General features: G+C 37.3%; 1 protein-coding gene across 1 annotated transcript in view; it reads left to right on the top strand.

Moving 5' to 3' along the window:
* The window catches only part of WDR64 (WD repeat domain 64), a 147,655-nt gene extending 138,598 nt beyond the window's left edge, over positions 1-9,057 (top strand). Inside the window, exons 26-28 of the mRNA XM_017532117.2 lie at positions 899-979; positions 2,585-2,698; positions 7,404-9,057. Of these exons, the coding sequence (XP_017387606.1) occupies positions 899-979; positions 2,585-2,698; positions 7,404-7,487 (279 nt within the window). The 3' untranslated portion in view covers positions 7,488-9,057. The remainder of the gene's footprint in view (positions 1-898; positions 980-2,584; positions 2,699-7,403) is intronic.
* Positions 9,058-10,423: the final 1,366 nt, after the last annotated feature.

The following is a 10,423-nucleotide window of genomic DNA, read 5'->3' as shown; positions in this document are numbered from 1 at the left end:
AGATGAAACCTCGTCTCTACTAAAAATACAAGAATTAGCTGGGCATGGTGGAGGGCGCCTGTAATCCCAGCTACTTGGGAGGCTGAGGCAGAAGAATCACTTGAACTCAGGAGGCAGAGGTTGCAGTGAGATGAGATCGTCTCATTGCACTCTAGCCTGGGTGACAATAGTGAAACTCTGTCTTAAAAAAAAAAAAAGAATTATTTTTATACTTACCTTTACTTTCCATCCCTACTACTAAGTCATAAGCTCTTTATGAGCAAAGATATATGCATAGCCTCTAATAGATACTCAATTTTGTTGAATAGGACTAAAACAGTACAATCTAGAAATAAAGATTGGTGTTCAATTTTAACATTCTCTTTCAATTTAAATACAAGAAATCATTTTTTTTAAGGAACTTAACTGAAACATTAAGTAAATTCAGAGAAATCATTAGGGTGGGTTTTAAAGCCCTTGAAATGAAATAATTGAATGCCCCACATATTTCAAGGTTTACTTTCTTTTTACCTCTCTTTTTGTTGGTAAAACAACAAAGGTTGAACACTAAAGTTAAATTAAAATGCCTTTCCCTTGGGACTCTGATTTTCACCAGCAATCTTGTTTCGCCCATTCCTTTTCATTCTCAATTATGAAATATTTATGTATTCACTTCTTCTGTTAATTTCTTTTTTGATGTATTGTTGGCATGGATGATGATACAGTGTACTAAATCTTACAATTGAGTAGCACCTTACTATACCTACGATTTCATTTGCTTCTCATAACTAGGTAACAAGGAAAGCCCTTGCCTAAGATCACACATCTAATAAGTGATAGAGTCAGGACTTGAACCCAGGTATTTTACCAGTGATAGAATGTGCCCCTTTCATTAAACATTCATTCCTTTGTTTTGCAGATTCGAAGATATCCCTTGGAAGGTTTCATGACTGAAAACAGAGAGGCAGGGATTGTTTTTGGCTCTCTGCCTATATACAGGGTGAGTTGGAGTTTCTAGGAGTGGAGTGGTAACAGAACACTAGGGAATCTGCCACGTCATTTCTGACCCTAGGCTACCAAGCAAGGTTGGAGAAAATCACACAATCAAGTTGACCGTTGCCTCCAAAAATGTATTATGTGCAGTCCCAGAAAAGTCTTGGGCTATGTGTGTCAATGGCTGGATTCCTTGTCTCTGTCAAACCACACAGTGGTTATTTTAAACTTTACTCTGGTGGCTCATCAACTACAGGGTAAAATCCAAATGCCTTAGCTTGGCTTACAAAGCCTCCAGAATCCACCCTCTTTTTTCACCACCTTCTCCCCATACTCTGCTTATATTCCAACCACATGAAATTACTTTCCATGCCTTAAGCAACACTGGTCTCTCCATCACCTCTGTAACTGTGCCTGCTCTGCCCCACTGCCCAGGATGTGTTCATTTCTTGTTTCCCTCCAAACCCCTACTCATCCTTCAAGTCTGCACCCCAGGTGTCTCATAACATGTTCTAGTAGCGTGTTCAACATTAAAATAGAATGATTTGGCCAGGTGCGATGGCTCACGCCTGTAATCTCAGCACTTTAGGAGGCCAAGGCAGGTGGATGATCTGAGGTCAGGAGTTTGAGACCAGCCTGGCCAACAAGATGAAATCTCGTCTTTACTAAAAATACAAGAATTAGCTGGGCATGGTGGAGGGCGCCTGTAATCCCAGCTACTTGGGAGGCTGAGGCAGGAGAATTGCTTAAACTCAGGAGGCAGAGGTTGCAGTGAGCTGAGATCGTGCCATTGCACTCCAGCCTGGACGACAATAGTGAAACTCTGTCTTACTATTTCTTGGGTTAATTAACCCAAGAAATAATAAGCTAAAGAGCAAATATTTCAACTTAACTTATATCTTAAATGTTATCTTTCCTAAGAACATTTTGTAACAGGTATCAAACACTTAAGCTAACAGATGACACTAAAGAGTGAACTATCAAGATTTAATAGTGAATTTCTAAAAAGCAGACTGAATACAGTGTCGCACACCTGTAACGCCAGAACTTTAGGAGGCAGAGGCAAGGAAACTGCTTGGACCCAGAAATTCTAGACCAGCCCAGGCAATATAATGGGATCCTGTCTCTATTTTAAAATAAAAAATAAAGCCGGGCATGGTGGCTCATGCCTATAATCCCAGCACTTTGGGAGGCCAAAGTGGGAGGATCAGAAGGTCAGGAGTTCAAGACCAGCCTGGCCAACATAGTGAAACCCCGACTCTACTGAAAATACAAAAAAATTAGCTGGGCTTGGTGGCAGGCACCTGTAGTCCCAGCTACTTGGGAAGCTGAAGCAGGAGAGTCACTTGAACCCAGGAGACAGATGTTGCAGTGAGCTGAGATTATGCCACTGCATTCCAGCCTGGGTGATACAGCAAGACTCTGTCTCAAAAATAAATAAAAAATAAATAAATAAAAATAAAATGAAGATTTAATACTGAACAACTAGGAAGAAGGGGTAGGGTGTATTTTGAAGTAGCTGGGCCTTCTCACTCTTCATCCCCACTCCTGAATTCATGTTATGGAAGTAATCACTTTGAGTGTATCTAACTGACTTATTTATGGCTTCCAGATACCAAGCCCCACTAGTCTAAGATTTCTTCCACTGATTGGTATAGAAGCCCAAAAGGACTCTTCAGATGGCATTACGGGAAAGAAGAAGGGAGGTCATGTTCAACATGAAAAAGTAAGTTAGTACTAATTTCACAGTTAACTCCAAGTTCAGTGTATCCTATTTCTGTTTTTGTTTTTTTAATTATATCTCTGTTTTCAGAAACATTCTGAGCCTAAAATCATTTCAGTTCATACTTTTTATGAATATTCAAGACGCGTGTGTGTTTTAGCTCAGTGAGATGAAAACCATAAATCTGCTGGACAGAGAGAGAAAAAAATCAAATAAGACCCATAAGCCTGAGCTAATGAAGCTTATCTGGAGCTTTATGACCGAAATTCACTGAGTTGTTCTAGAAACTATTTGGTACAACGTAGAGGAGGGCTGTGTAACCATCCTTGTGTCTTAATTTAGTTGTACCCACAGAGTAAAGCCATGACATCAATCAGTTTCTGTCTTAGCTGCAAGAATTTTCTAATTATTAATAAAAATAACTGGCTGGGTGTTATGGCTCATGCCTAGAATTCCAGCATTTTAGGAGGCCAAGGTGGGCAGATCATCTGAGGTTGGGAGTTCGAGATCAACCTGACCAACATGGAGAAACCCTGTCTCTACTAAAAATACAGAAAATTAGCTAGGCATGGTGGTGCATGCCTGTAATCCCAGCTATTCAGGAGGCTGAGGCAGGAGAATCACTTGAACTTGGGAGGCAGAGGTTGCAATGAGCCAAGATTGTGCCATTGCACTCCAGCCTGGTTAAGAAGAACAAAACTCCATCTCAAAAATAAATAAAATAAATAAAAAATGAACATGCAGGGCTTTATAGTTTGCAGCATTTTTATAAATGATTCTTTTGGTTTTCACAATAAGTACAAAGAAAATATTAGACTCTCTTAGAGTTGGGAAAAAAAATGGGGCCTAAAGTAAGGTCAAGTGCCTTGCCAAAGATCACATACAAATTAAGTGATAAGCTGAGATCTACTCTGACTCCAAATTTCACGCTCACTCAATTAAACCAGATAGCCTACCCAAGTATCACTATATAACCTATCATCCTTCGACTAGTTCTAGAAGCCCTCCTGGGCCTAACTTAACTGTGGCCATTTATCCAGTCATTAAAATAGATCAAACATTAGGAGGAAGATATAGCACATGGCAATTTTTTGTAAGTCTCCTTTCTATGAAGTAGATCAAAATCCAAAAGGAGCTGGCTTTTGTTGATTGTGCCTAGTTCAGTAGTAGGTAACAAATGCTGATAACAACAGTGACAATATTTAATGCTACTTTGTTTAATTAATACTGAAAACTTCACCATAATATTGTTAGCTTGTGCACTTAATGAGAATAAGAATAATTTCTGTTAATCATCAATTCTGACAATTATTTGAGTAAGAATTTTTGGTATTAGAAGAGTTTTCTGTTAAAAAAAAATCCTTTACTTTTAATTGTTTATGTAACTGATGAAACACAGTTGTATAAGTAATCCAGAATCTTGTCTAGAGACCTGGGAATAAAAACAATATTCAAAACTAAAAGGTAATGAAGAAAGTATTTGTACTTTTTTTCTGCATGACTGTGTATAGGTGCATTAGGTTTTATAATTCATATATTTATGCCTTCTATTTGCATTCTTGTTTAAATTTTCTCATCTGATATTAAATATTCTTTACATTCTTTAAGTAAATACTAAGTGACAGAAAGAAGAGGACCAAATATGCCTTAGGTACTAGAAGGAAGACAATATGGAATTAAAAATGATTCACAGTTAATCTACATAAAGACTAATCTACACTCCAATAACCAGGATTTGACTCTACTATACTTAATTTTATTAGATATCATAAAGAATGATAAATTATTTATCCAAACACAGACATTTTTAACACACCTGATGTTCTGATAGATGCTTCATTTTCTCTTAATCACTCTGATAGGTCGTTGATCTCAGTAGAAAGACAAAAGGAGTAGATGTCTTCATTTGTTTATAGAAAATAGATGCCTGAATTTGCTTAAACTGAAAAATCATGACATAAAACTCTCTTCCGGTTTACTAAAGGAAATAGTTAAGTGTGGTCAGGAGGTCGAAATTGGTTTCCAATATAAAATTCAGATCTTTTTAGAAAATTGGGCACTTAGAAAGATGACAAAATCTGGAAACTGGGATAAAGTACCACTGTGTTGACTGTCTACAATTTTAGAACTCCAAACAGCCTAAATGGAAACATAGTGGATGAAATAAAATCAGTAATTAGACACCAAATGCCTGTTTTCATAAAAGCACTTCCAAAATGGCAGGCACAAAACGACCTCAGAAATTTGGGGGGAGAAATTTCATTTCAATGAAACAAATATTTATGGAATACCTTAAAATATTCATCATGTCCTCTGTACTGTTCTGAGCACCAGGAATCCATTTATAGATCAAGGAACACACAGTACAGTTGGAAGAAAGTCCTTTGAGTAAAGGGTTCAATAACGGTTATCTTAGTCTCTTTTGACTTCTTATTTTTAAATATAGAAATGCTAATTCTGAATATGAACTGCTTTAAATCATTTGTACATCTCTTTAAAATTAAGTAACACATTACAAAATATCAACCATGGTACAACAAAAGATAAATCAGAATATGAGTTTATATTTCCTTTTCAGTTTAAATGTGGGAAGAGAAGGGAAGAATGTGAACTTTGGAAAGTGTAACCCATTTTCAAAGTTGTGGAAACATACAAAAATGGCTAGATGAAAGATGGTATATGTGATAACATACTCCATAGTTTTTCCAAAGTGTCATTTTCCAAATGACAGGCCAGATGCAGTGGCTCATGCCTGCAGTCCCAGCACTTTGGGAGGCTGAGGCAGTTGGATTGATTGAACCCAAGAGTTCAAGACTAGTCTGGGCAACACAGTGCGACCTTGTCTCTACAAAAAAAATACAAAAATGAGTTGGGTGTGGTGGGGCACACCTATAATCCCAGCTACTTGGGAGGCTGAGGTGGGAGGATCACTTGAGCCTGGAAAGTGGACATTGCAGTGACCTGAGATCATGCCACAGCATCTCCAGCCTGGGTGACAGAATGAAACTCTGTGTCCAAAAAAAAAAAGTATCTAATGACAGAGAAATTCTCACAATTTTATTTTAGATGAAAAGAATATATAAACTGTAACTGAGTAATATTTCTCATGATAACAGCAAACCTTTATTTTCAAGGTAATGCTGCCCAGTGTGATACTGTGCACTTGCTACGCACTCTTTCATTTCATCTTTGCAACAACAGTTTGAGGTAGTTGCGATGTTTGTCCTCATGTTACAATTAAGAAAACTGAAACACAGAGGATAAGTAAGTCCTCTAAGATTCCAAAAGAAGCAAGTTCATAAAGCTGGCATAAACCCAGTCATTTAACTTCAGAGCCTGGACACTTAAATACAATGCCGTGTAATTCAGAGACGGGCAAGCCACTAGGTCTCTTCTGGTCAGAATAACCTTATGAGAATAAACAATTAATGAACACTAGAGAACCCCACTCTTCCCATCTTTTTCATTCTCCTCACTGTTAATTTTTTTTCATAGCTGTGACCATTATATGACATTATATCATATAAAAATTCATTTTTTCTGAAAGTATTTTTCATATAGCATCATTTTTCCGCTTCAAAAGTCATTTTTATTGCCTTTATACGACTAGAATGTAAGATCCATGAAGGCAGAAACTTTGCCTGCTGTAGTGCCAATGTCTAGAACATAAGAAACCCTGCAGAAACATCTGCTGAATGAAATAGTGAGCTTTCGAAACAAGTGGAAAAAGAAAAAGAGAATATAAAGGAAAGATCTGTGCAGCTTGGGAATTCCCTCGGCTGGGGTTTGGCAGGTTGATCCAGGGAGCTGAGCCTCCTACTTTGTCTGTTGGAGAAAGAGGAGTCATGTGACCTGTTAATGTCCAAGCTTAAAGGATCTGTAGGTGGTTGAATCGTGACCCTAGGAGCTCAGTCTTTCCCCTTTCCTTATAACTCTCTACATCTTGTCTTCCCTTTTTCTTCTTTCTTTCTTCTTCCCCATAATAGACCATAAAACCAAATTGATGTATATCGTGAATGTTGGTTGAACATTATTGATATGAATTTTTAAACCAAATTAGTTTAAATTGGTATGTCTATTTCTTCCAGAAATAATCAATGCAAAACAAACTTTTATTAGCTGGATGTGGTGGCACACGCCTGTGGTCCCAGCTACTCGGGAGGCTGAGATGGGAGGATTGCTTGATTGAGCCCAGGAGGTTGAGGCTGCAGGGAGCTGTGATGGTGCCACTGCACTCCAGCCCGGGTGACAGAGCATCACCATGTCTCAAAACAAAACAAAACACAGCAAAAACCAAACGTTTATTCCTCATTTGTGTGATTGATAATCACTTGATTTTCCTATGAGTCATTGGACTCTGATGTTATTAATTTATAACATTAATTATTAATTCAACAAGTCTTGTTTTGTTTTGTTTGAACCAACCCTTTCCAGACAGTGCAGCTGAATCCCAGAATGGATAATTGCCCAGCTAAGTAGTTCTTCCGCTTCTGCTTGTCCACCGCATCCTTCAGAAGCCCCACCTCGCACTTTTAACACACTTTTACCTTGAAGTCCCACAGAATTGTTAAGTAAATAGCTATTCATTTTTTCTAGGCTGATTAAAATCACCATATAAATTAGCAATACGACTTGACTCTGGAAAATTGTGTTTGTCAGTATAATGCCAATTACTAACAGACATGCTTTTTTGCTTTTTATTTCACAGGTATCACGGAGAAGAAGTCTGAAAAGAAATTTAGTCCCACAAATAAACCTGGCTTCTTCCTTCTTCCCAGCTATACCTAAGTAAAAAGGAAAAACCAGAAATGGCTGCTGCACATAAAATGGCGACGTTTGGTTGGCACCTGCTGTTTATTTCAGGATGAGAGGAGAAACCACCAGACACTATCAGTCATCTGTGGCGTCAGGTCATCCTACTGTTGGGGAAGATTCCTTAGGGAGTTCTGGTGACTTAACTCTGAATATCGAGCAAGCAGCAAGCAGCCAGAAGTTTAGGCAGTGTTTCCTATTTACTATCAGCAAACTGACACATAAGGAAACAAATGAAATCAACCGCATTAGTAGTTCTGAAATAATACGGTTATCAATGTTTAGCTTTCCACCTCCTCCCATTGTTGACCTTACTCCAGAGCCAGAATGACTATCAGAACACGTGCAGTAGGAGGCACTTTCAGGTCATGCCGTGTGTTGTACAAAGAGAATTATTATTAAAAAGAAAAATGCACCAGTCAGATCTCTAGATGTTTGTCATCTTCATTTAGAGAAATATTATCTGGAAGAAAATGTCTTAAGTTTCTTAACATCAGAAATTATCTATATGTAGTCCGGACATGACTCCAGATAAATATAAAAGAAAGCAAAGAAAGGAAGAAAAATGGGTCAAAGAAATAGAAAAAGCATAGTAATATAGTAGATTTAACCTTAAATATATCAATAATAATGAAACCTTTAATAGATTAAGTATTCAAATTAAAAACGTTGTCAGAATGGATTAAAAAACAAAATCCAACTATATGTTGTATAGGAAACACATCTAACATGCAAGGACACCAAACTCTTGAAGATAAAAGAATGAAAAAAGATGTATGATGCAAAAACTAACCTAAAGAAAATCAACGTAGCCATATTAATATTAAAATACACTGTAAGAAAATAAACAAGAGTCTTCATAACAGTTTTATTAATAATAACTCAAAATTGGAAAAAGTCTAGTTTCTGCAATAGATGAATAACTAAACAAACTATGGTAGAGGAGGACAATGGAATCCTCAGCAATTAAAAGGAACAAAATGCTAATGCAGGCATTAACATAGGCCAGTCTCAAGAATATGTCAAGTCAAAAGAACTTTGCAGAAAGAATGCATGTTGTATGATTCCATGTTTATAAAATTCTATAACAAGGAAGACTAATATTCAGTTTAAAAAATTAAAACAATGGTGGTCTCTGGGAGAGAGGGCAAATGTCACAGACAGATTTAGAAGGGGTATGAAAGAACTTTCTGGGGTGAATGATAACGTTCTTCATCTTAATAAAGTTTGAGTTATACAGCTATGTGGGCATCTCAAAATTTTTCGAATGCTGTTTCTGCATTTCATTGTATGTGATTTTTTTCAAAAAATTAAGAATTGGAAACTAATATTCACATTGATATGCATGCTAATAGGATTACTAGTGTCTTCAACTTACTTTGAAATGAATCAAAAAAATAAGATGGACGAATGGATAGAGGGATGGACTAATAGGTGGATGTGTGGTTTAGCATCTCTAAAACCACATTAATTGTAGAATCTAGGTGGCAGGAATATAGGTATTCATTATAGAATTCTTTCAAATTCTCTGAATGTTTTTATTTTTTCCATATTAAAAAAGAGGAGGAAAAAAGTCTAATGAAGAAATCAATATAACATTTTAGAGAAAACTTAAAGGAACTCTATATAAACGCAAAGGTATATTTATGTTCATGGCTTTGAGGATTCCATATTGTAAAGATCTGAGTTCTTCCTATGCTAGTCATCTATTGCTGCGAAACAATAAAAAATTGAGTGGCTTGAAACAGCAATCATTTATTTGCTCATAACTCTGGGTTAGCAATTTGGGCTGCCCCTCCTGGGCATTTCCTCTGGTCTTGCCTGGTACTACTTACACAACTACAGTGAGTGGCTGTGGTGAGTGTCTAGTCTAAGATGGCCTCCTTGTGTTTGATGCTGGCTACTGGCTGGACTTCTCTTTCTGTGTGATCTGTCATCTCCAAAGAGCCACGGGGCCAGATTATAGGGCTCACACCTGTAATCCCAGAAGTTGGAAAGGCTGAGGTGAAAGGATTGCTTGAGTTCAGAAGTTTGAGACCAGCAACATAGCAAAACTCTCTTTCTACAGGAAATACACAAATTAGCTGGGTGTGGTGGCACATGCCTGTAGTTCCAGCTACTGGAGATGCTGAGGTGGGAGGGTCACTTGGACCTGGGGTATCAAGGCTGCAGTGAGCTGAGACTGCACCACTGCACACCAGCCTGAGTGAGAGAGTGAAACTCTGTTTCAAACACAAAACAAAACAAAAACACAAAGAGCTGAGACCCTAGTTCTTCACGTAATGATCTAATGGTTTCAAGAAGATAGAAACAGAAGCTCAAGATCTCTTGAAGCATTGTGTGCAAAAAAAAAAGATAGGTAAATTGAATTATATTACAGTTTAAAATTCCTGTTTGCCAAAGAGAGACTATTAAGAAAGAAAAAAGGCAAGCTATAGAATGGCAGAGATTTTCATTGCCTGTAACTAAGAAACACCTTATATCTAAACTATATAAAGAACTCCAAAAAATCGGTAAGAAAAACCAAGGCAATCCAGTAAGATCGGCAAAAAACATGAACTGACATTTCAGAGAAGAGGCTCTGCAGATAGCCAACACATGTATTAAAAAGCGCTCAACTTTCCTAATACTAATCAACATAATGGTAATCAGAACCATATTAGATAAAAGAATAAAAGAAGCAACCAAAAAAACACAAAACAAAACAAAAAAACTTCTGGGACTAATAATCAATTATACCCAAGTTTGTAGGATGTAAAATTAATATGCAAAATCATCATTCTCAGCAAACTGACAGAAGAGCAGAAGATCAAACACTGCATGCTCTCACTCATAGGTGGGTGTTGAACAATGAGAACACGTGGATACAGGGAGGGGAGCACTACACACTGGGGTCAGTTGGGGGGAAATAGGGGA

The sequence above is a fragment of the Cebus imitator genome, unplaced genomic scaffold, assembly GCF_001604975.1.
Source record: "Cebus imitator isolate Cc_AM_T3 unplaced genomic scaffold, Cebus_imitator-1.0 Scaffold75, whole genome shotgun sequence".
Taxonomy (NCBI): Eukaryota; Metazoa; Chordata; class Mammalia; order Primates; family Cebidae; genus Cebus; species Cebus imitator.
Note: the sequence above shows the minus strand (reverse complement) of the source record. Positions and strands in the feature narration are given on the sequence as shown.